Raw genomic sequence first — 27,357 nt, 5'->3', positions numbered from 1 at the left:
CAAAATCTTGTTCCCCAATACTTCCTATCACTTCCCCAAAACACACTGACATCATAGTAAATTAAAATAGAGTTTATTTAGATAATCTGATAATTTGTAAAATTATTTTAAGAAAGATTAGTTTATTAATTTAAGAAAATAGATACAAATTATACCAGTATTTCAAAGAACAATAATTTAAGGAGGAAAAAAGTATTTTGTAGTCAAATTAATTTGGGATATGTGTTAAGAAAGTTTTTTTACCTGTTTATTTAAAAATTTCTTTTTTGGGGGGGCAGGCAGAGGGAGAGAGAGAACCTTAATCAGGTTCCACACCCAGCGTAGAGCCCAGCGTGGAGCTGGACCTCACAACCCTGAGATCATGACCTGAGCCGAAATCAGAAGTTAGATGCTTAACTAACTGGGCCACCCAGATGCCCCTAAAAATTTCTTTAAAAAATAAAAAAAGAAATTTAAAAAATTTCTTTAATTCAAAACTTCTCTAGGCCTTTCACATGCCAAAAGTGCCTTATGAATCTCCAAGCAGGGGATTCACAATACTTTGTAAACACATTTCACCATAAATTCTTTCTCCATAAATATCCGCCAAGATTTTAGAGAGTCGGGAACAAGTTAGGAAATAGAGAATCAAAAAAAAGAAAAAGTGGGCGCCTGGGTGGCTCAGTTGGTTAAGCGACTGCCTTTGGCTCAGGTCATGATCCTCGAGTCCCAGGATTGAATCCCTCAACGGGCTCCCTCTCAGCAGGGAGTCTGCTTCTCCCTCTGACCCTGCCCCCTCTCATGTGCGCTCTCTCTCCCTCATTCTCTCTCTCTAACAAATAAATAAAATCTTAAAAAAAAAAAAAAAGAAAAAGTATTCCTCTTTATCAGACCACTTCCCTCACTAGGTTTCACAAAGGATAACTAGCTACAATAGACACTGCAAAAATTATTTTGAAGATTAAGTGGGTGGGGAATTAATGTGTTTTTATTTAACATATAAGAATGAAAGGGTTAATAAAGTAAAGCCCACTACTATCTGCTGCAGCAAAAAAAAAAAAAAAAAGCAGAGAGATGATTAATTGCAACATCTGCCCACAAGGAAGTTACAAAGCAGGAAATGGCTGGGACAACGCACATGGTACAATTTGAGAAGTTACTTACATGTGCTGTATATCCATGTTACATATACACAATGCTTTGTACTTTTCACATATTATCTGTCATAATCTTAACACTGTATGAGGTGGTTACGGTATAACTCTCCCCATTTAACAAATGAAGACCCTGAGGCCACGAGAGGTGCCACGACAGGTCTGAAGTTCCACATGTCCAAACGGAGGAGGGAGAGGATGAGGGAGAAGAAAAGGTGAGGAGAGACAGACCAGGGTTCAGTCTATAAAGAGAACTGCCTAGATTGTGCATCTCAGCCACAGATCTAAAAATATCTTTCCACTCAGAAAGAAATAAGTTGTGCTTTCATGATCGCCCTTGGTTGAATGTGAGAATAATCTGGAACTAATGCTCTCTGAAGGAAAGCAAGCACACGGTTGCTCCACAGCTCTCTGAGCAGCCATGTGATCCATCCTACAGGTGATAAAAGTGGAAAGAATGGATATAGACACTTTACCAATGGTAGTCTTTGCAGTGAGAGGAAGAGGAAGCCATTGCCCTCAGCAAAAGCAAGATGGGCTGAAATGTTGGAACCGTTCGGTGGTGCTTGGGCTATAGAGCCATGCATGCACAACTTTTTAAAAAACTTTCATTACGGAGATTCCAGCAAGGGTCGGGGGTGAGGGTGGGGAGAATGAACAGCTTTGAGGTTATAATTTTGTAATTCTCCATCCCTGACTTCTCTCTCACCATAAAACTACCATTTAATTACATTTTGATACATGTAAGTTTCTTAGGAATTAAAAATGCCACATTATAAAAGAATAGACTTTACTCAATAAATACATTTTTAAAGAATAAACAAAGGACGTGATGTGCTAGCCTAAGACATAAAAGATCTTGGGCTTAGCTCTAGCCACTGAAAGAGGAGGCCAGTATACAAAGATAAAATGAAGTAAATATATTTTTCTTAATAGTCATTAGGTGGATAACAACCCTGAACAATTTTATGGTGTTTTAAAGATCAAAAAACACATCTATATAAAATTCTGGTTTCATCTCAGAGCAATCCTGTGTCAGCAAAATATGGCAAAAATGGACATTCCTCCACATCTTCTATCTGGGTTGATATCAAAGACGTTACTTTTAATGAAGTTTCAGGGGATAATAAGCCTCGGGGGCAGTGAGGTTTCTACAAGGAATAGCTATCTTTGAATTAAACTAAACAGCCCAAGGATTATTTTTCTGACCAAAATAAATTCATAGGCCTAATCTTTTTGTTTGTGGAAAGACACTACAATGTACAGCTACTAGGCTTTTCCTTGCCTATCTGGATAACAATAGAGCTATGTGGTTGGCACAGTGGTAAATGCTTTAGATGAATTATTTATCATTATTAAATCAGAGTTAGATGATATTATTTGACTTCATTGATTAGGAAAGTGAGGTTCTGGAAGTTTAAATATTTCTTGAGGCCAAACATCTAATAAGTGGCTTATGTCTACCACCAGAAAGAATTCCATTTTTTTGGGAAACCATCTAAAACTTCCCAAACAGTAGTTTGTTTTAATTTTTCCAATCAGAGAAATAATCAAATGAACCTTTTATAAATGATTAGTAACTCCCTTTATGCCTAGAAATATTTTTACCTTAAAGTCTATTTTATCTGAAGTAATTTTGCTTTGGTTAGAATTTCTTTTCTTTATCTTTTTGTTTTGAGTCAATCTCTTGAAAACTGCCTATTGCTCTGTTTTATTTTCTTATTCCAGGCCAACAGCCTTTTCCTTTGAACTGGAGAACTGAGTTCAGTTATGGTGAGTGACTTACCACGATGTCATCTTGTCCTGTTTCTCTCTCTTTTTTCTTCCCCTCCCTTTTCTTTCCTTGACTGCTTTTTTTATTGTTAGTCTCTGCTTTTAGTTTTCTGTAAGTAAATTATGATGTTTCACACCATGAATTTATTTTTGTTATATTGCTTGGGATTTATTGGTATCTCTGAATTTGAGCTATTTTTCTTCAAATATGATATAGCTTATACTCTTTCTCTCTTTCTTTCCCTTCCTTATGGAAGGCTAATGTAAAGAAATGCAGGAACTTCTTCTTCTACTCACTGTATTTCTTCAAACTTTCTTTCTTATTTTCCATATCTTTGTCTCTCTATGTCACATTCTGGATAATTATTTCAGTTCAATTTGACAGTTCATTTATGCTCTCTATGGCTGTGTTAACCTGCAAAGTTTATTGTTTCTTTTATTGATATTGTTTCTTTGATTTGGAGAAGCTCTATGGGCCCCTTTTCCAAAGTGCCTTGAGAAATTTGGTTGTCTTTTGTCTCTTAATCATTATTCTAATGCTCTATTTTATTCCTTTAGATATATGAAACACTTGTTTTATACTTTTTGGATATATGATTTCTACTAACATGTACTCAAGGCGTTTTGTTTCCTCATTTTTTTTAAAATATGAGCTCATATTCCTTGATGCCTTATAGAGAGGAATCCTTTGGGGATTAAAATGTGTCCCCCAAGAGAGGATTTTCATTTTCCTCTTCCAAACAACAGGATGCCATGAATCTGGAATCACTCTAAACTAAATTTTTGTCTCTGGGTTTATTAGGCTACATACATATTAGGATTTCACTGTTTCAATACAAGTGGTCACTAGCTATCAGGGGAGAATTTTTGTATTAATTCTTCTCAAAGCCGAGGACAAAATAAGGCAATTGTCCCTACTATCTCCTACTGCATAGCGGGATATTTAATCTCTACTTGATCCACTGAGGATGGAGCACATGAGTAGTTTAGGCTATTTGCGGGGGTCTCTGATCCACTTTCCTACCCTCCTTGGGTTCCAGGCCTTATCTCTTGTCCACCATGCATACAGCCCATTGAAATAAGGTCTAAACTTTGGGGATAGATAGATACGTTGGTAAGAGCAAGTATGAGCTCGAGTACTCCCTTCACTTGCTAGTCTGTATAGAAACTTCTTATGGTTTATGACCCAAAGCAATGTCATCCATTCATTTTCTACCATCTCAAACATGCATTAAAAACTGTCAGTGTGTGTGTGTGTGTGTGTGTGTGTGTGTGTGTGTGTTAGGGAACATTTTTAGAATTTTTTGTATCATTTTGTATCATAGTAACATTATTATCTAGTAGGTTGTATTATCTAGTATGTTATATATATTTTTCACTCTTAGGTATGCAGACACACACAAACATAAACGAATCCTCACCATTAAACTTAGTTCCTATAAAAAATTAAGGAGAATTTTTTTTTTTGCCTTTTTATTTTGTTTTATGTATTGGCTAATGTTGGCTTGATCTGCCAATATGCAACTTGAAACTTTTATTCAGATGCAAAAAACAGTTAAAATAATATCAAAGGAAACCTACCAAACTGTTCAACTGTTCAAACACTAGTACTTAAGTGGAAACATGAATTATAAGCTGACCAAACCCCTACTGGATTTTCAAGTGTAACATCTAGCCAAATTTCACCACCCCACTCCAACATATATTTAAACACAGCTGTAGTCCCTACTAAAATAAAATTACCTCTGAAAGCTTTTAGAGGGAATAGAGTCAGTTAAAATAAACACCCTTTAAGATTGAGTTTAGATCTTTAGTTGAGATTTTTTACTGCAATTAGCCTTTCTTTTTTTTTTTTTAAAGATTTTATTTATTGATTTGACACACAGAGAGAGAGAGAACACAAGCAGGGGAGCGACAGAGGGAGAGAGAGAAGCGGATTTCCCACTGAGCAGGGAGCCCAATGTGGGGCTCGATCCCAGGAATCTAAGATCATGATCTGAGCCGAAGGCAGACACTTAACCAACTGAGCCACCCAGGTGCCCCTACAATCAGCCTTTCCAACAAAGAGTGCTATTTTATAAATTGTATTTAATCTAAGCTGTTGTTTATTTAGACGGTAATGAATCTCTTTTATTTCCTGTCCACTTATATGCCTTCAGGCTCAAATATTTAATATATTTTTTTTCTCAAACAAGTCATTCCATCCTTTTCCTGTCTCTCCTCCTTTTTCTACATGGCCACTGACCTTCCTGCTGAAAGCTAGGTGTAGAGTAGGCTTTTATCTTAATTGCTGGCTAATTTTAGCTTCTTTAAACTTTCATACCCCCAATTCTTTTGCACTATATTTTGGTTTTGCTACTTCTAGTTTAGAGAGCTCAATTCAATTAAGAAATAGACTGTGGCTTCTACCATATTATGTATCTTCTTGTCTTTACAGCCAATTAAAAAAAAAAAAAAGGTGGTGGTAGGAGGAAAAAAACAGAAAAAGTGGGACAAATAAACAAAATAATGTCGTAGAATATAATTCAGTGTAAATGGACCAAAATCTTTGGTTTCAAAGGAACAGATTGTTTGGCTGGAATCAGAAAATAAAGTAATAAGTCTTTTCAAGAGATTCAAGATTCCGTATCTTATAGCAGGATACAAAGATGTCAAGGAGCAAAGATATAGGAGGGAAATTCTAGCAAAAGCAAAATAGCTGCAGTTACACTGATTTTGGATAAAACAGACTTTAAGGAAAAACATTACTATAGATATACTGTTACTAATTACTTATAACTCAGCTGGCTGCACTTTCAGAATTTCCTTTGTAATCAAAGACAGACGTCTATGAGGAGGGAGACTCTATTCTACTCTCTTCTCTCCTGCTTAGCATGCTGAGCACATCTCTCTTCTCTGAACACATGTGGCAAAATGTGACTCTGAAGCGAACAAAAAGCCCTTCATTAGGCTGTGACTAAGATGATGTGGTTCGTTTCTATTTAAAGTGTGGTTCTCAGACCAATCACATCAATTTTACCTGAGAACTTGTCAGACAGAGTCTTAGGCCCAACTCCAGATTTATTGAATCAGAATCTGTGTTTTACTAAGATTTCCAGGTGATTCCTATGCCTGTTAAAGTCTGAAAAGCACTGCTCTAGTGCATCTTTCCAGAGAACTACACAATGTCAATAGTGAAGTGGGATTTTCCTTTGTTTTCCTCTTGTACTCTGTGAACATTATCTTTTTTGGGACTTTTTGAAAGTGATGGGTTAGTGCTTTCAAGATCTGGAGGATAATGTCTATTATTTGAATATGAATATTCCCCAAAATTGTATGATCAACAAAGAATACAAATAAAAGCACACATAATCCATGCCTTCAGCATTTCTAGGAGACAGGGAGTATCTGTTTCAGGAAAAAAAATCACTAAATACCAATAGATAAAAGAATGGTTGAAATGGAAGACAGGCAACTAATGTCCAAATTATATGCAACTGTAGTCTCTAAAAACAAAACAAAACCACTACATTGGTACAGAACTAAAAAACAGAATCCAAGAAAGAATTCAGGAACACCATCAACAAAATCACAACCTATTATGTTACATAGGCTTTGGGAATCAAATGTCATATTAGTATATTTTGTGAGTATATGGATTTTAATATTCTGCCTCACCTTCCCCTGCCATCCTCTTTTCCTTCCCTAGGTGAACCCCAAAATGTTGATTTCAGTTGTGACAATATTTACCAACTGCAACATTTTTCAGATAGAATGAAATAATCACTCTGTTTCTGTCGTTCTAGCTTCTGTGCTTACTAATCAATTGATTAGAGGTTCTCAATAAACAAGAGGAAAATTATATAATTAATAAGTAAAACTGACAGAAGAAATGGATATAACAGACCAAATACCACACATGGAAGTGCTCTGGAAACAATAAAACCCTAGAAGAATAAAAATAATTTTATAAGTACAGCTGGCCCCACTGATTAGGCATTGCCAGATTTCCTCCTTGGTTTTATTACTAACTCAAAAACCTAAGAAAACCAGGACGCTGTGTTAAAATCGTTCCTGCCCATTATTGTCTCCAGTTACTGGCACTTAATAGGCACCAAACAAATATTTGTTGAAAGAAGTACTGAAAAAATAAAATATGCTCAACATGTTCATTTGCCTTTAACTTTAAGACTACTATGGTGGAGCCCCTCATTCCCTATGGGGGAGAATGCTCTTAGTAGGGTAAAATTTTCTGTTCTCAAATCTTCCACAGCAATTCCTTTCAGTACAGAAATTTTAACAGAAAAAAATTTGCCTTTTAAACTCCCAGTAGGAGAAAAAATACAACTTCAAAGAGATAAGGAAAATTTAAGGAAGATAGGTAGGTTTTTACTGTATAATAATATAGTAAATTAGAATGTAGGCTCTCAGAACTAGTTTAAATCATGGCTTTGCCAGATGGTACTACATGACCTGGAGCAAGTTATTGACCACCCTGTGCCTCAACTGCATCCTTTGTAAATAGAAGGTGATCTAAATAATACATATCTCACTGGTTATTGTAAAGACTAAATGAGGTAATGTGGGCAAGGCAAAGACCCCTGGTTGCCTCCTCTTTATCTTGTTTCCCTTTTTCATTCCCAATTTTGGGGTGGTGTGATAGTAATGTTTAGGATAACTAGGTGTAAGACGTGCTGGGTTGAGATTCTGAGAAGTTCCTTGAAAGGGAGGCTGACTCGGCTTGCATGTACCTTTCACGGGGGTGGATGAGGATGGGATGGCTGGGGATGGCTGGGATGAGGATGTGGTGGCGGAAGCTGAAGTAGTCATCTTACAACCATGAGAGGGAAAGGGAGGAGACCCCTCAGATGTGATATGCTGGCAACAAATTCCCGCCATCAAGTATCTTGGTATTTCTGGTTATGTGAGAAAAATAAGCGTCCATCATTTTTAGCTACGTTTCTATTTTATGTAGCTGAATGTTAATATACCTGATAAGCTTTTCACATTGTACCTGGACACACTAAGCATTTGATAAATCTTAGATATTAAGTTTTAAGATATTAAGTTGTAAGATAGTTGTAATTCACATCCATTTAATGCTAATGTAAAGTTTCCATTTTTGGAAAATTATTTGCCTTTCTTATCTTTATTTGATTAGCTTTTACTTTAAAAATTCTTCTAATTAAAAAAAAAAAAATCAAAAACTATCTCAGACCCTTACCTCCAAATCTTAAAATGAGACGTAGTAACAGATACTCTTCACTGAACATTTAGTTTAATACAGGGTCTACACTTGTTCTGTGTACCCCTTCCCTCCTAATCCACACAACAGCTTTCACAGGAGGTATAATCTCCCCCTTACTGCACTGGGATCTAGATCCCAAAAATGCTATGTAATTTTCTCGAGGCCACACTTCTATCAAAGGGAAAGACTCATCCAAATCCTTATAGAGTCTGACTCCAAAGCTCATTTCCTTAGTGATCACATACTAACCCTACAGTCAGTTGTAAATTATTTTGGTTAGGGGTAATACAGAAAGGCAAATTAAGTCTGAAAAGGGCACATTGTGCCAAGGAACTCCTTGAAAATCCTCCTTTGCAGGCTAGAAGGTTTTGGGGCCATCCTTCATATAATAATTCTTCCTTTATCTGGGAAAAAGATGGATGTCATGAATTGTTTCTCTGGAGATGATGGTGTTGAAGTTTTAGACCATTCCACTCCCAAGAGATTATCACATCAGTAAAAACAGCAAGAAGTGGGAGGGAGTTAAAAAGCCTGAGAGGGTCCTCAAAATCTTTCTATCTTGCTCTAATGGTCCTCAAATGTTAGTGTGCATCAGAATTTCCTGGAAGGTTTGTTAAACACAGAGCTGGGCCCCACCCCCAGATTTTCTGAATCAGTAAGTATGGTCTGAAGTCCTAGAATCTGTATTTCTAACAATATCCCATGTTGTATTTATGTTGCTGGTAGAGCAGATAAGAAGGATGGGAGGTGAGCCAGTACAGGTGGTGATTTTGAATATGTTGATCAGGGTAAGCCCTTAACATTTGAGTTAAGACTTGGTGAGAGCAGTAGGTGGTGGTCCACAATGTTTGGACTTTTTTTTTAAGAATTTTTTTTAAAGATTTATTTATTTATTTGAGAGAGAGAGAGAGAGAGCACGAGCACAGGGGAGGGGCAGAGGGAGAGGGAGAAGCAGACTCCCCCACTAAGCAGGGAGCCCAACGACATGGGGCTAGATTCCAGGACCCCAAGATCATGACCTGAGCCAAAGGCAGACGTTTAACTCACTGAGCCACCCAGGTGCCCCTTGTTTGGATTTTAGGAGCAACTTATGGAAAGAAACTTTATCAGCAAAGGGCTAAGAAATCTCTGTAATTAATGTGTGATTATTACTTAATGCAATCTCATGCATAAATAAAAGCAACACTGTTTAAAAAACCACTTTGATGTTTGTTTCTTGAAATTCTGAATTATTCAATCAAAGCCTTACAAATAGAAGCCATTAATTAATTTAGGGTCTGCAAAGAAAAAACTCTTTGACAAGGAATTCCAATAAACAGACATATTGTTAAAATTTATGACTTGATAAATTTAATATAAGACTGTTTTAAAATTCACCTCAACTATAGAGGTCATAAACTGTTTCTGAAATCATGGTTTCACTCTGATGACACCTCACTCTTGTAGAGCTGGGAATATTGTTGATGAGCTAGAAATCACCTATGCAAAAAGGAGGAGTTCCAGTCCAAGGAAGTTAAGGTGGGATTTTAAGATTTGTAACAAAGGAAGAACTTCAGGTCACTTTCTCTCTCACCTGACAGACAATCTCTGTGTCAAACCAAACAAATAAACAACAACCCCAAAACTTAAAACAAATGCTGTCGGAGAAGATATGTGATGGTGGGGAATGGAGGATGGGTCAGAACAAAGAAAGTAGACAGCTCTCAAAGGCACTAGGTAGAGAATCACACACGCTTATCTTACCCCCTAGAAAGTGTTTACTTTCTCAGCTTGTTTTGAGATTTCAGCTGCCTGGCCCCCAGCGACAGGCTCCTCTTGGCCCTACTCTTGAATACTTGAGTCCAAGATCAGCTAATCTCTCACTCAGTACCAAGGCATCCTTATTGCTTGCCTGCTAGCCTTGCACTAACAGAGTTTCTGGACTTATCACATGTCTGAGCCAGTCTTTACGAGTTCATGACTACCTCAGTTTTTGTAGGACTGTTTGCGGGTTTTGGTGATCCCCTTGGCTTTTGCAGTCCTGATGGCAGGGTTTCTACATGTGAATGTCAGCCCACAGGTTGGGACCTACTACCTATTGAGAGACCAGCTTAATTCTGACATCTTGCTTGCCTACGTTCACAAATATCAAAAGAATTGGGAATCCTCATTATTGCATTCCATACTCTCGTCAGAACATCAGCTTGTTAGATCTCTTGTCAGACAGGTACTGGAATATCACCTAATATATGAAAGAAAACCTAAGTTTAGGGATGAGAAGAGGAGAAACAGTAATCCTTTAATGAAAGGCAATACTAAAACCTTGGGTATATTGGGAAGAACATCATGCACAGCTGTGATTGTAGAAACTGTACCGAGCTACCTTTGTCAGGCAGAACAGTGCATCCCTTCTGGCAGGATCTAGACTGGACCAGAGACAGTAAGGCAGACCATGTGGTAGAAACTTTCCCCTGCCCTGAGGTAAGGCATAGCTTTGAGAAAAGGCAGAAGAGAGCCCAGAATGAGGATGATGGTGAGAATTCACATTTGCAAGAGGCAGGTACTTTACATTATTTTATTTATTGAATGATCATAAAGTCTTACAAGAGAGAATTATGCCCCTCACTGTGCTTTCCTCAAAGCAACATTAGAGGGAAGCTACTTGTGAAGTAATGAGAAATATTTATATTGGTCTCTGCCCCTCGTTCCTGACACAGAGCTCCTAAGACCTTTGTAATTTCCTGAGTAGTAGACTCATCTGACACAAAGTTCCTAAATCTCTTAGAATTTCCTGGGTGATGGGAACCCATTTTGTTCTAATGAGGTGACTCTTGGTAGGTTCATCGATGGGGACTGCTCACCAGAAACACCAAGCCAGGGGCACCTGGGTGGCTCAATTAGTTAAGCATCTGACTCTTGATTTCAGCTCAGGTCATGATCTCAGGGTAGTGGGATCGAGTCCCATCTTGTTCTGCGGGGAGCCTGCTTGAGATTCTCTGCCCCTCCCCGCTGTGTGTGTACTCTCTCTCTCTCTCTCTCTCTCTCTCTCCAAAAAAAATAAATAAATATATAAAAAAAAAGAAGGAAAGAAAGAAAAAAAAAAAAGAAAGAAAGAAAGAAAGAAAGAAAGAAAGAAAGAAAGAAAGAAAGGAAGGAAGGAAGGAAGGAAGGAAGAAAAAGAAAAAGAAAGAAAGAAAGAAAGAAAGAAACACACACCAGGCCATGACTAAAAGTTTGGAATGTTTAGCCCTACCCTCTGTTTTCTGGAGAGGGAAGAGGAGCTGGAAATGAAGTTAATAATCAATCATGCCTCTGTGATGAAACTTCCATAAAAACCCCAATGGTATGGGGCTCAGAGAACTTCCAGGTTGGTGAACACATCTATAGGTGGTATACCCCAACTCCATGGTGACAGAAGCTCCTGCACTCAAGACCCTTCTAGATCTTGTCCTATGTATCTCTTCATCTGGCTGTTCATGTTCATCTATACCCTTTATCATATTCTTTATTATGTAGTAAATTCATAAAGTATTTCTGGGTTCCATAAGCCGTTCTAGCAAATCCAAGGACGAGGTCATGGGAATTTCTGATTTGTAGCCAACTGGACAAATTGTGGGTAAATTGGGGACCTGCTACCTGCGATTGGTATTTGAAATGGGGGTGGACAGTCTTATGGGATTGAGCCCTTAATCTGTGGGGTTTGCACAAACTCTGGTTAGTGTCGGAATTGAATTGAATTGTAAGACACCCAGCTGATATTGAAGAATTGGTTGGTGTGGGAAAAACCACACCCCACAACTGGTGTCAGAAGAATTGTATGTGAGAGTAAAAGCAATAGGGAACTTTTCCTACAGCACTATTATTACCTCCATTTGAAATAGAGCCAAAAAAATAAAAAATGCTGCTCAGAGAGATCTGCCACTTGTCCCCAGCCCTGGGACCACTAATACAGAATGTGATCCAAGTGAAAAAGCTTGAACCCCTTCTTTGAACTCCTTCTTCTCCCCTGCCCCTCCCCTCTCCCTTTTCATCCTCCTGCCCTTTGCCCAGTAATCATGACATTTTTGTCATGTGTCTCCTAAAATCCTCAGATATCTACCTGCTTTTCCCTATTATTATCACCATGGAATTGATCCTTTCTCATTGCCTTCTTGAATATGAAACTGCCAACTAGCTAGTGTGCTAGCCCCATACAGTGCCTCATGTTCCTCTCTGGCTCCATGATAAAACTATGAAAATGCAAATTTAATGATTTTTGCTCCTTTGCTTAAAGCTCTTTCATCATGCTCCACTGTCTTCACCACAGAGTCCAAGCTCCTTTAAATGGCAATCTAGGTCCTTCGTGGAGTGGCCCCTGCTCTCATTTCTCCTTATACCCCAGCCCTTCAATGTGTGTATATGTATGAGCATATGCACATACATATGCACATGTACATGTGTGCACACACACACACAAACATGCACTCACACATACACAAAGGTTTTTTTTTAACCACAATACCCGCAGGTGATCTCTCAGTGAACAACCCACTTCCATGGCTCTCTATGCTGCTATGTTCTTTGTTCCATCTAAAAACCTCTTCATCTGGTTCCATAGTATTTGTCAAGATTTTACTCCAAAGGAAAATGAAACTTGCCATGAATTACCTAGACTGGAAGACACGTTCTCTTCTCTTTTCCCATTGAGTTTAGTGCATTTCTCTATAACTAAAGGACTTATCACATTGCTATAATTAATTTCTCCATTAAAGTCTCATTCTGTTTCTCCCCCACTAGTCTCTAGGTTCCTCAAAGCCATATGCTATGTCCTCATTATTTTTGTATCCTCAGTAATTGTGACTGATTCTAGTGCACAGTAATTGTTCAATAAACATTTGAAGAATGGACTGATGGAAAAATGGACAGATGAATGAATGAGATACACCTAATTACACAATTAGGTGTAATTTGGGGGCCAAGCAGACCTTGAATTTGGAACCCAGCTCTTCCATATGACTTTGGATAAGTCACTTAACCCTTTTAAATCCTCTAATATATAAAATCTGTAAATTTGGGGAAATAGTACTACCTAACTCATAGGGAAATAACAAAGATTAAGTAATACATATAAAGCACATTAACACAATCATGGCAATGTAGAAAGTGTTAAGTGCTAAGTGTTTTTATTAATAATAGGAATAACTTAGCTCCAGTGACAAATACATTACACACATACAGACTGAACAGAAATTACTAAAGAGAGAGAGGAGGCCTCTGGAAGAAGAGGAAACCAAAATTTTCTTTGGAAAGAGAAAGGAAGACAAGTTGGAGAATAGATGAAATCTAGAAAAGTCTTCTGAGGCTTTGCAGTTAATCACCTGATATCGCCACTTGAAGCCATTTTTAAGCAGTCCATTGGAAACGAGAATGGGTTGAGGCATTGCTTTTATTGTCTAAATAGTCAAGGTTATCCTTTGGTGGCAAACCGAGTCAAAAGGAATATTCTGAATTTTATCAAAAATAATATTTCTTTTTCTAAAGAGTACTGAGATTAAGCATTCCAGAGTACTTGATCTTGACCAAATAAAGATATGCCACATTTTATTCCTACATTTTCACAATATTTTTATACATATTATGGTGAAATTTCCAGAGCCATTGGATCATGTTTTGCTGGCATAATTGCTAAAATGGTTACAAGTCATTTGTGAGTAAAATTATGCCAAATGTCTTCAACTATTTTATGTCTCCAAGCTGCAAGGATAAGAATATCTATAATTACTTTCTAGTTTAAATACATTATAAACCTAAATGCTTCAAAGTTAGTAACAGTGACACCAGCTAAGACATGAGCAACAAAACAAGTTTCATTATCTCCATTTCTTTCCTCTAACCTATGAATCAACAACATTATTTTGTATTAAGTATACATTCATTTTCTTCTTTTCATTCACCTGTCTGTTTTTGACAATGGTCACACCTATTCATGCTCCAAGAATTTTCATGAGACAACGTCTTCACATACATACTGAGAATGGATGTGCCTAGCTTTGGCAATGGATCAAATGCAAGGTCACAAATGCAAGAATGTGATGAATGAACATTACTATATTTTAGAACAATGTTTCCCAGTGGGGAACATTTTTTAAAAAATGGCTTTCCATTAAAACACACACATGCGCATGCACACACACACACACACACACACACACACATTTCAAGAACTGGTCAGTTTTCTTCTTCATGAATACTTTTCCCCTAAATAAAATATACCCTTTTCCCTGTTTCATTATCTGTTAGATGTCTTTTTATAACCAGATGCTTAAGATTATAGGGACAATATGCTGACTAGAGATCCTACCCCCAATCCAATAACCACTGTCCACTCCCCAGCTTATATTAACCAGGGTAGAGTGAGTCTGACTTAAAGAAGGTCGACTATACTATGCTCTGTAAACATCACCCTGTGACACTATATAATATAGGGCAAACAAGTTGTTTCCTAAACCATATTTTAACTCTTAAAACATCTCTCACTAACAGAGTCTATATTCATGAGCCAGTAAAACAAGCAGAAAAGTGAGGGAGAATAATCTCCATATAATAGGTTTATTACATTGTGACTGAGAGCAACAAATACTAAAGGTCTGATGAAATTTTCAGCTTTCCAGAAATTTTGCATGTCATGAAATGACAAATTCTTTGACTTATAGTTATCCTCAGTAATGAATAAATGATAGTATATTTGAGAGTGAATACAAATGAGAGACTAAATGAGAATATTGAAAACCATGAGTAATCCCAAAATAGTTTAAAATAGGTCTAGACATACACAAATCCCTGCCCCCTTATATTTATTGACTGGCTCTTACTACAACTGTCTCTTCTTATACCCCAGGATCCTTTACATGGGCATTATTTACATGCCCAGAGTTTTTGCTCCTATGCTCTTCCCTGGACCAATTTAACACTCCTTAGGCACAGCGTAAAAGGAATTCTATTACCCTTTCTCTGTTCTATCAGCACCTCCTAAAATTCTACTCCCAAACTAGACATTACATGGGTAATGGGAGGATGCAAATGCTTAATATTCTATAACCTAAATAAGCCAATTGTATTTAATCCAGAATTTTTATATAAATATTATTCAGACCCAGAAACCTTTAATTAGCATGATTTCATTGGATGGTTCAGAAAACGGAAACTCATAATGATACTAAGTGATCACCAAAGCAGTGACTCACATCAGCGTCTAGCAATAATCTAGAAATATTAAATAAATAGTTCTTCCCCAAATATTATTAAGGGCAGAGTGATAAAGGTATCCTGATATAAGAATTATCCTCCTCCAAGATCAATGAACAATCTATTTCCCTAACGGGTTTGGAAACATGCAAATCTAGTTAATGCTATATGCAATTTTAAATGAATAATAACACTTGCAGCTAGATATGAAGTATTGCTATGTGTCAAGCTCAGTTCTAAATATTTTTTTGTTTATTAATTTATTTAATCTTCATAACACCACTGAGTGGTAGGTCTTATTATCATTCCCCTTTTACAGAGGTGGAAACTGAGGCACAGAGGGTTAGGTGACCTAAGTCACAAAGCACAGCTGGTGAGGCAGTCTGCACTCTTACTCACCCCAACACAGTGTATGTGGCATCAACGGATGACTTTTATTCTTTTAGTCCACAGATGTCCCCCAAAAAACAAAACAAAGAAACAAAAAAACTACCCTAAGGATTAGACACTGACAAAGGATTGTCACATGGTATCTCTGTTAAATATCAGAATGATATCATAACATCACTATGGGAAAAGTAACCTAAAAGCAAGAAGGATATGTGTAAGAACATACAGCTGAGGAAACCTAGGGAAATAGCAGGAAACAGATTACCAATAGGTAATCTGAGAAGCAACTGTGATTCCCCTCTTCAAGCAAAGGTATCAGGTGGATAGAAAGCCTAAGAGGCAGAAGAGCAGGCATCACTGGCCTCTGCAAACAGCAGCTGGGGGCAAAAGTACTGACAGACATGTGTCAATCCCTTCAGGCTCCTCCATGCTCCCAGTCATGAAAAGTAATGTATGCATGGAATGATGTCCAGCCCTTGTATGTCCCTCAGGAGGGTCCCCATGAGTGGACTAGAAGATTATTGCTAGAGCTTAAATCTGGATTAATATCAAAGACAATAAGCAGATAATTCAGATTCTGTATTATTGTTATCAGAGGTAAGTCAATATTATCAAAGCTAAGTATTAGGGAAAAATTATTCTAGAAAGTGAAGTTCAGTGGATACTTGAATAAATTGCCAAGTCAATCAAAGAATGAGTCAATTAGCATAGTGATTGGTTTTGATGAAATGTGTATAAACCAAGCTCTAATTCTTTAAGTTGGTGACCTTCCTTTTCTCTATCAGATACCAGTTTGTTCCTTCTTCAGCTTGTTGTAGACTTAGAGTAAGACATTCATGAAGTAGAGGGTACTCCAAGCTTCTACAGGAGGGATCGAGATACAGGCATCCATCAGCTTTTCGGGAAAAGGATGCCTAATAAAAAAACATGCTACTTCCTTATTCTCTGGGAAGATGAAGGCATATTCCTTCAACCAATAAGTACACTTGTGGCCTCTAAAAGAAGAGAAGGTCTGCCCTGTATAAGAAAGGGTCAGGAGATTTCACTTCCCATAATTATCAAGACAGTAAAGAAGAATATACAGAAATTACTAAAATCATATCTAACAGGTGGTTATCTGAAAACCACTTATTACAATATGAATGAATCCTTGCATTCAAAGGATAGAAACCAGGAAACCAGATGAGGGATCACCCACAAAATATCTGTCGCTGTTGATACAGAATCAAGCAAAAAGAGGCACGACCAGACACTGATGCAGGTAATTTACCATTTGCACTCTACAAATATTCCTACTCAGAGCTGGGCTGTACTGCAGGCAAGGCTTTTTTCTCTGACCCAGCTGTGAGGAGCCTGAGACATTATAGTGCAGGAGATGCCCTCATTAAGTAGGTTAGGGTATTCTAGCTTTTTCAGAAATCCTTAGAAAGAAAATATTTTGTTTTTGTCCCCGCAAACCTCCCCCATCACTACACCCGTCCCCTTCCCAATATCCAGTGAACTCCTAGTGCTTACTTGGGATACTTCCTAGATTGAATGAAGGGCAGAATCTCGGAGTCTTGATTAGATGACGGAAGTAGTAAATCTCGAAACCGTTCTGTCAAAAGAAAAACATCAAGTTGTGAAAAAATAAAAGTCATGAAAATAATTTCAAAATGCAATTATTACCTATTGTTTTAATTTGTCCATTAGTTTGGCTGCACATCCTTTATTAGAAATGTGCCCACCATTTTGTATAGTACTGACATATGTCAATTTCACTTTAATGACTATATCTTTTTATGATTAAGATATTCCAACTGCCAATAAAAAAATAGAAAGTATTCATTAATATAGACTAGTAAAATCTTATAATTGAAAGATTAGAGGAAACACTCATGACCAATAAATATACCTAAGAGATATGCAATCTCATTAGTAACCTGGAAAGTGCTAATCAAAGCCACATCCCATTAGATAGCATTCATATATTATGTGGCATTTGATTGACAGAAATGAATCTCACAAGAGCAAGTGTTAGAGGAGATGTGGATCAACATAAGCTCTCATATAGTTCTGGTGAGAATGCAAGTTGGTACAATAGCTTTGGAAAACAATGTGCGATTATCTTCTAAGTTTAACCTCTGTGTACCCTATGAGCCAATATTTCCATTCCCAGGTATATACTCCGTAGAAACTTTCACATAATGTCTTAGGCAGCAAGTAAAAGAATATTCATAGCAGCACTGTTCATTACAACATAAAGAGAAACCACTCAATTGCCCATCAACAGGAGAATGGACAATTTGCAGCACATATACACAATGGAATATTAATTGAAGTGAAACTGAATGAAATCAGTTACAAATAAAAACATAGTAAAATGGTGAGTGGAAAAAATACTAGTAGATTACATACAGAAAAATATCATTTGTTGAGTTAAAAAACAACTAAGCAATGTATTGTTTAGAAATGTTATGTATAAAACAAAGCAATCCAATGAAAAAAAGAATAATATACATAATCCAGGATAATGGTTATCTTTTAGAAGGGGTAAGAAGATGAAATAGGAGAAAAGCAAAAGGTAGGTCATCATTGTTAATACTTTACATCTATATGAAATATATGAAATTTAGATGTGTATATAAATATATCTATAGCATCATAAAGGAGTAAATGAATGAATGTGGGTCAGGGATTGTCCAATGATGACATTAGCCCATGAGCCAAAACTTTGACTAATAAAATTCTGTGCTTATTAAGCTCATAATGAAGGAAGGAGGGAGAGGAAGAGAAAGAGAAGGATGAGAAAAGAAGGTAGGGAAGGAGAGAGGGGTGAGAGAAAGGAAAATGGCGGGGGAAGGAAAAAGAGGAATGTGGAGGAAGGAAGAATCCTCAGTTCTACTTTAGAAATAGTTGTACTGCAGAATTATCTGCATTGCATAGAGTAGTCTATCACTCTGAGGCTGATCCCATGTTTCCAGAACTAGGTACTCATTACCTCTAGTCATCCCTATTGGGAAGGTTTCTTTGATCCTTCCTCTTTCTTTTATTCTTCCTCCAAAATCTGGAATAGATGACCCTACTGTTTGTACTCCTAGTATACTCCATGCTTACACTCTCACAGAATGTTTCAGACTACATTTTTATTGTTAGATACAATTGTCTATCCACCTCTCCTTCTCCTTCTAGTAGATGGGTATTACATCACCTGGATATAGAACATTATCTGATACCTATTAAGATGCTAGATAAATATTAGTTGAAACAATATTTCCATTTTTTCTGCATAAAGAAAGTTGCCAAGGTTAATCATAATGCCTTTCAGAAAAGCCCAACTGGTCACCTATCAACCATGAAAAGCAAGGGTACCGGAGCTCCAGCCTTGACAGGGTCACAGGGTCAGGCTGAGAGAGAGTGCAAAGCTGAAGCTCCAAGCTGCTATAAATCCATCACTAACCGAAGGTGCCCAATTTCCACAAAATACTGAAAATTTGCAGTTGATGACAATCACCACTTCCCAGTTACTGAATAGCCAGATGTTAAACACTGGTGAACACAGTGGTTACAAAGTATGCTGAGAAGCAGGATGGGGATTTATCTCCATATTTATTACAACACATTGAATCGGATGTTTAACTGACCTCTACTCTGTTGCTTCTCATCAGCACTCTGACGTTCTTACCGTGCACTAGGGGAGGAACTGAGAAGATCCTAAGAGAGGTGGTTGTACTGTAGAGTCCACAGATCTAAGAAAGCACAATTTCTTTTTCTCCTTCAAGTACACTTTTTTTAGTTCATATTTTAAAAATTAAATTATATCGACTGATAATATTGCTACTTTTAATGAGCAGAATTAATGTTTATTTCAGTGAAATGACTAGTAAATTCTTCCGATGGGACCCTTGTCTTTCAGTACACGTCCCAATTTATGTAGCATTTCATTAAATGAGTGATTTGCAGTGTTTCTCCTTTTCCCCTTTTCCCTTCCATTTATCCCTTTCCTAAACAAATCTTGAAAAACAGAGCCAAAACCCAACCACAAACATGAACTTCACATCAAGTAAAGAAAGAACTGTTCAAACAGCTACATTGAATATGATATATCCTTGGGTGCTAACAATATAAATTAAATTTTTACTGAATGATTCTCAAACTGATTGCAAGGAAAAGAAAAATCAGAATTCTTAATGCAAACAACCATAACATAATACAGCTGGAGGCTTTTCCCTGTTTCCATAATCACAAAAAACATTTGACTGTAAATTTGGAAGATAATCTCTGGAGATAACATTATATTGATAGGATTTAAAACACATACACACACACACACACAGAGCAAAAGTAGCATATAAGAAATTACTTGCAAATCCACCCAAACTATAAAATCTATAATGAATATTCTTACATTTGAAGCATCCTTTAATCTGATATTATAAATGCAAGCAACACCAAGCAAACATGAAGATCCTTCAGTAGCTACTATGAATGTAAAAAAAAAGTTCATACATATACAAAGAAAATAACTGCTTAAAATTATATCCTTTTAAAATGTTTATTTTTATTATATTCATAAATTCCTAAATATGAACAATTAACTTTATCCCATACAGGTATAATGATTGTTTACTTTTTATGAGAATAAAAATAAATGATAAAAAGTATCCTTAGAAAAATCCAAGTAAATGAAAAATTGTTTAGTCTCCCAGATTTCTGCCTATCAAATAATTAATTAGCATCCCATTGTTTATCTGATGCTGGGAAAAAAGACCAAAATAAACTGGTGTTTTCTCTGTTCAATAGCAGAATTTTTTTTTATTATTTTTTTATTGTTATGTTAATCCCCATACATTACATCATTAGTTTTAGATGTAGTGTTCCATGATTCATTGTTTGTGCATAACACCCAGTGCTCCATGCAGAACGTGCCCTCAATACCCATCACCAGGCTAACCCATCCTCCCACCCCCCTCCCCTCTAGAACCCTCAGTTTGTTTTTCAGAGTCCATCGTCTCTCATGGTTCTTCTCCCCCTCCGATTTCCCCCCCTTCATTCTTCCCCTCCTGCTACATTCTTCTTCTTCTTTTTTTCTTTCTTAACATATATTGCATTATTTGTTTCAGAGGTACAGATCTGAGATTCAACAGTCTTGCACAATTCACAGCGCTTACCAGAGCACATACCAATAGCAGAATTTTTAAAATAATACTTCTCTTGCTGCAAATGTCACACCAGATGATCTGCTTTCTCAGGAGGCCCAAAGTCTATTTCTTAGGAAAATGGCAGTTATCCGAACACTAGATCTCAATCCTTTCACTGGACTCTTAGAATAATTTCATTAAAGCCACTGAAAAGAACCAGAGGATTTTCTGAAAGGTTATATTTTGATGAGTTGACTAATGATGAGATAATGTCTGAACATGATTGTCTACCAGTCAGGGATATATCTTAATTAAAATACGCTTTTGTAGACTTTCACCTACTCTTCCGTTCTCCCATTCAATCAATGAAAAGATTGTGAGGCTATCAGACCTGGACCGCATACTACACATGATTACACTATTTTGGGCTCTCTGGACAATCAATTGTGAGACAATACACTTAATTATTCAAAATCAAAGATGAGAAAAATAAAATAATCTTTCCAATCCGAATTCAAACTTTTTTGTATATTTATTGTGACTCAATTCTTTATCTTCCCCTTTGTGAAAAGTGGCCACGTTGTAATCCTCCTCCAAATGCAGAATGTAACAAATGCAATACAAATTTGCATAACAACAAAAGACCAGTACGCAAATATGTTTCTGAGATGAGAAGACAATAAAATCTTCCTACCACTATAAAAAAAAGAAAGAAAGAAGTTAAATAAGGGCAGAAAAGAAAATAAAAAGATGACGCCCTCCTTCTGTAGTCCAAAAGTCCTTTGCATCTGAAGATGTGATCATAGCCACCTAATGTGTGTCTTAAGTAAGAACCCGAGAAACAGCTGTTGTTTGCTGGAGGAACTCTGTGGAGATTTTACCAATTCTAAATCACTGTTTCTTTCCAAGTAATCCCCTTTCCTTACCTTTGCTTCTCCATAGTCTCCACTATGGAAATGAATGTTTTAACTACTTTAAGTATTACATTATCATGGGCAAGGAAAGAAAACCAAATAAAACATCTCTAAAGAGTGATAATGTTGCTCTAAAAAATCTGGTAAGAAGTTATTGGGATTTTTATTATTAGATACAAATTTTCTCCTCTTTTTTTAATGCTCATATTACACTTGATTTGCCAGTTTTAATTTCTTTCTTCAGAAAGCATTAAGACAAAATCCTTAAGGGGTATTAAACAGACTCATTAGAGACTTAAACTTAGTTTTAAAAATAACTAGCATCATGTAACAAAGTATTGGAAGTTATAAGATAAATGTTGTAAGGAAATAGACATCATCCCCATGCTCTTAGTCTTCAAGCAAAATCTGTAAATGATTACACTATAATATTTCTATTATTTTACAAGAAAAACTGAAGATTATCTCATAATACAGGCAGGGTTATAAGTGAGTATGCATGATACAGGGCATACCAAAGAATGAATATCTCTTTACTATATAGTTTGCAGTACTTAGAGCAACAGGGTATAATAGAAAAGATACCAAATTGGTTGTCAGAAAGTCTGAGGTTCTCCACCTACTTCTTCCTCTGTTCTTAATTCCTTTGCTCAATTGACAAATGAGTTCAGTGATCTTTAAGCCACCTTTCAACTTTGAAACCCTTATATGCTTAAGGACAGGATAGGAATCTTGCCAAAGCCACTGAAGGGGAGGGTGGCTATATGTCTTGGTTTGCCTGGGACGGTGTTGGTTCACGCTTGCTAGCATTCTGCTTGATTTAGTATTCATCTCCGAATCTTATTTCTAAATTAAATGTTACTAATGAAATATGCTAGGGGGGCTGTGGTTGATACAGAGAAGTCTCCTCCCCCCCCCCCCCCCATATTCTGCTTTGGTGAAGTGCTTGTGGTCCAGTTGTGGAGTAGGGTCAGCAGGTAGCCGCCAGTGGTCACTTACATCAGGGTCCACCTCAGATGCAAGGGAAATAAATGACTTTCCCAGAACAGCTCATAGCCAGCGGCTGAAAAAGGCAGGGGTATTTTAGCTTTACAGAGGCCACACTGATGGGCAATATTTGCTCCAGAGCTTCCCGCCAGTTTGGCTAAGGCTTGTAGAGTCTGCACGGTGGTTCAACTATTGAGGAAGCTCAACCCAATCCCAAATCCTTCCTTTTCCCTTCAGGAGTATTGATCCCTAATTAACATTTTAAATTCATAAATTACTTCTCACACTCAGTTTCTGGCAAACTGAACCTGCAACACATGGGCTTGCTAGACCCCCACTTTCCACTTACAGTTTCTGCCATGTTCTCCGCAACTACAGGGTAAGATGCATGTATGTGTGGTTAAGTCTGAATAAATAAATTTCATTTCCAGCCCTTTCCAGAAGTACTTATAACACCTTTGTTATAAGTACAGATGCCCATTGTTAAAATGAAGTGCTCTCAGACAGACATACACCTTGGGACAAGTAACACCGTTCAGTCTGGGCTGATGGTGGAAGAAATAAATAAATACCCTGCAGGCCCCGTGGTATACTAGCCAGTTGCCCTAGGCCCTGTGCTACAGTCCAAGAGATGCACACAGCCATCCAGGCTTCAGGGGATAGTGTCAGTGGGAAATGTAGGAAATTATAATTTAGACTGACATGAAAATTATATAGGAACGAGAATTAAATACTCCACCCTAAAGTGTACACAGCAGGCTGAACACTCTTAATTTGTCCTTTTTTATGAAATACAATAAGTCATTTCAACTGTAATAAGTTAAAATACATAATGATTAATAAAAAAGTAAATACTAAATTTATTTTACTTTTTCAAAAAAGTTGAACATGTACCTTGAACAAAATGTTTGTCAAGATTTGCCATCCACCCTGAAGCCATAATGATTTCCCTGAACACATGAAAACACTCAAATCTGTTGATGATGAATCAGCATCTACTTCACAAGTTACTCATTATTTTATGAAAACTATGCACAATGATGATAATTTAACACATAAATACATAGAAGGTCCAGTAGGTGATCAATGTCATGAAAAAAAAAAAAATGAGCTTGACAGTAACTGGGATCCATCCAGGTAGCCCGGTCTGTGCATAATGTCAAGTTACAGATTGGCCATTCATCAAAAGAAAATAATAAAGCAATTCAAATTTCATATTACTGCTCAAAAACCAATCACTAATACATGGGAAGGTGGGGAAGAGTGAAGAGAGAGTATGTTATAGGTGCCTACAGACATCTTACACTCTCTCTCATGCTCCTTCCATTGATGCGTACCTCAACGTTCTCTACCACAAGGCAGCTTTTATATCCCACAGGTCTCTGGCCTGTATGCTCAAGTTAGGAAAGATAGGCATGTGTTTCATTTCTCTTTTTCTTTCCTATTTTTCCTCTCTGTATTCAATTTCCTGTTCTTTCACTTTTTTTAGTGAAAATCACTCATTCCAAAGAAAATTCCTCTTTCTCACCTCTCTATTTAGTCATTCTCTACCTACCCCCCTTGACTCTACCTGTTGTCTATGATATATCAATAATCACTAAGGGCACAGAATTTAAAATTGCGACTAAGGCTAATATTTTGAGTAGAAAGAACTTTTATCAATTAAAGCATACATTATTCATTTACTCACTCACTCAGCAAACTTTTATTAAGTACCTACTATTTGTCACACACTATGAATAAAAAAAGATTCTTATTCTCAAGGGCATCCCTGTTTATCACAAGGAAATGCCAGGACAACAAAAGAATCGCAATTCCATTAGAGCTACTTGAAAAAGGATTTAGAATGTAATTACAAAATTACTTAAAAGGGAAAGAAGAGCTGTTCTCTTAGGGATTTAAAGAAATTGATGGCTTGTAAAAATTTGATGTTTTATTTTCCTCAAAAAAAAAAAGAAATATGCACACTAATCTTAGAAAAACAAATTACTTCAAAAACTGGGAATGAAAGGGCAGACTTAGAATGGTATATTCAAACCAACTAGAAAGATAGAAAGTATACATTTTCCTTTTCTGAAAAGTTTAAATCAAGTGAATGCTCTTTATTACCATGGTAACTCAGTATTGAATAACAATAGTTGCTATTTAAAATATTGCTTTCAAAGCAACATCAAAGACATTCAAATTAATACTATTTTAGGTAAATCAGGAAATCTAGTTGCAGAGCAAGAGTATTTTGCTCCTAAAGGTATAGAAATATCTTCTGTTGATAAAATTCAAACGGAAATTCTGCAATTCTAGAAGAAAAAGCAATCAGCTACATGCTCTGGTTATTTAAACTACCTTCTCCATAAATATTAAGGCCAATGTCAAAGGAATATAAAAAACAATATCTCATACTTGTCTTACACAAGGAAAAAAATTTAAAAAATTAAAAAAGCCCACACTTGTAAGTCAGAAGATGAGGACGTAGAACACAATGTATACACAACCAGAGCTAGTAAATGAAGATCCTTAATAAATGATAGAAAAAAAAGAAACATAAAATTCCTGTACTTGGCATATATCCTTCCACAATATTCCCTTGAGATTTTTTCAACTATACCAAAATTAATCTATTATCATTCCTACTTTATGTGGCATTAAATTATCCACATTCTAGAACTTATTTCTCTGAAAAGAATTATACAGCTTTACATAAGCAATGAGCTGAAAAATGAGAAAACTCCCACAATGCAGTATGTTGTAGGTGAAGAAACTAAAAACCAGGTGGACTGACCAGCCCAAGGTCACATGGCTAGCAAGAGGCAAAGAGGTTTAAAAAAACAAGGCAACCCCCCGCCAACCCCGCAAATTCATGGTCCAGTATTCTTTCCACTGCCTCACAGTTCTTTCTCTCCCTCATTCTTGGGAGAGAAAATGCTGTACTCCCTCCCTTACTTTCTTCTTGCCTAAGAATTACAAAATGAGAAAAAAAAAGAGGCAGCAGGGTCATACACAGTCTATATACCTGGACACCTGGTACTTTTAACACTATAAGGTCTGAACGTAGGCAAGGCAGTATTATACAATGGAAATTTATTTAATGGATCCTTTATTTCCAGAGGAAGCACAGTGATAAAAGTCTGTTTCTTTAATACTCATTATTCTGGGTCCTACTTGTTAAACATACTATTAAAAAAATCAAAAGCAGCTTTTTTTTTTTTTTAAAGATTTTATTTATTCATTTGAGAGAGAGAATGGGAGAGAGAGCACGAGAGGGGGGAGGGTCAGAGGGAGAAGCAGACTCCCTGCTGAGCAGGGAGCCTGATGCGGGACTCGATCCCGGGACTCCAGGATCATGACCTGAGCTGAAGGTAGTCGCTTAACCAACTGAGCCACCCAGGCGCCCTCAAAAGCAGCTTTTGAAAGAACTGTAGACAGACTTCTTGGCCTGTAAATACATCAATGAAGCAATGTCTATCACTAGCTTTCTTATAAAATATAAATTCTCTTCCATTGCCACAGAGGCTAAACTACAACTAAACTGACAGGGGGAAAATAAAAGGACAGAGGTTCAAGGAAAGTGAAAGCAAATAAGAGAGGCATTTTTGGATAAACACGTTATTGCTACTTAGCAATTCACCTTTTAAGGAAAATGTTATATTTTCATTTGTCACAGCAAATGCACTTTTTTAACAATGTTGGCATTCAACAAAAGAAACACCTCAAAGTGATCAAGGCTCAGCTTGATACTATAATTCAGTTCCTGCTTTCTGCACAAACTCTGAATACCTGCTGGGTGCATATTCTATAAGGAACAGGCAATTTTATCCAAGATCCAAAGAAACTGGGCATTTTCTTTTATGTTTTTATGAAGTTCTAACTGAAAACCCTGGGCTAACAAAATTAATGGCATGCAATATATGGTCCTTTCAAGCTTATAAAAACCAGCCACATATGAGAGTCTTCTCTTAAATACAGGACCTCCTGGTCAAAGAACAAGCTTATAAAATGGATTAGGGAAGAGCAACAAGCAAATATATGAATCTGCTTCCTTTGTTAGGTTGTTTCATTGGACAAATTTGGGTTTTCCTTGATCCCTCTGGTTTTCTTTTTTGCATATGCATTTCCAATGTCAGTATTTTGCATCCTCACTAGCAATAAATATTATCAACAAAAAAAATATTTGTTAACTAATAGGCAAAATATAGTATTCTAGTTATTCTAATTAACATTTATTTGAATAGTATTACAATTTTCTCTGTTCATGTAATCATCCATTTCCTTTTTCAGCTTCTTTTTTTTTTTTTTTTTTTTAAAGATTTTATTTATTTATTTGACAGAGAGAGACACAGCGAGAGAGGGAACACAAGCAGGGGGAGCAGGAGAGGGAGAAGCAGGCCTCCCGCCGAGCAGGGAGCCCGATGGGGCTCGATCCCAGGATCCTGGAATCATGACCTGAGCTGAAGGCAGACGCTTAACGACTGAGCCACCCAGGCGCCCCTCCTTTTTCAGCTTCTTATTGAATTGAAGGGACTCTTTATATATTGACGGTATTAGTGAGTCACTGCTTTAAATGTTTCTCTGTTCAACTGTGTTTTCTTTTTTGATGGGATTTTTATATTTTT

General features: G+C 36.8%; 1 protein-coding gene across 1 annotated transcript in view; it reads right to left on the bottom strand.

Annotated features, from left to right (window-relative positions):
• Positions 1–27,357, bottom strand: part of NOX4 (NADPH oxidase 4) — a 160,696-nt gene that overhangs the window by 29,742 nt on the left and 103,597 nt on the right. Inside the window, exon 11 of the mRNA XM_032397656.1 lies at positions 17,242–17,323. Coding sequence (XP_032253547.1) covers positions 17,242–17,323 — 82 coding nt within the window. The remainder of the gene's footprint in view (positions 1–17,241; positions 17,324–27,357) is intronic.

The sequence above is a fragment of the Phoca vitulina genome, unplaced genomic scaffold, assembly GCF_004348235.1.
Source record: "Phoca vitulina isolate PV1807 unplaced genomic scaffold, GSC_HSeal_1.0 scaffold101, whole genome shotgun sequence".
NCBI classification, from domain to species: domain Eukaryota; kingdom Metazoa; phylum Chordata; class Mammalia; order Carnivora; family Phocidae; genus Phoca; species Phoca vitulina.
Note: the sequence above shows the minus strand (reverse complement) of the source record. Positions and strands in the feature narration are given on the sequence as shown.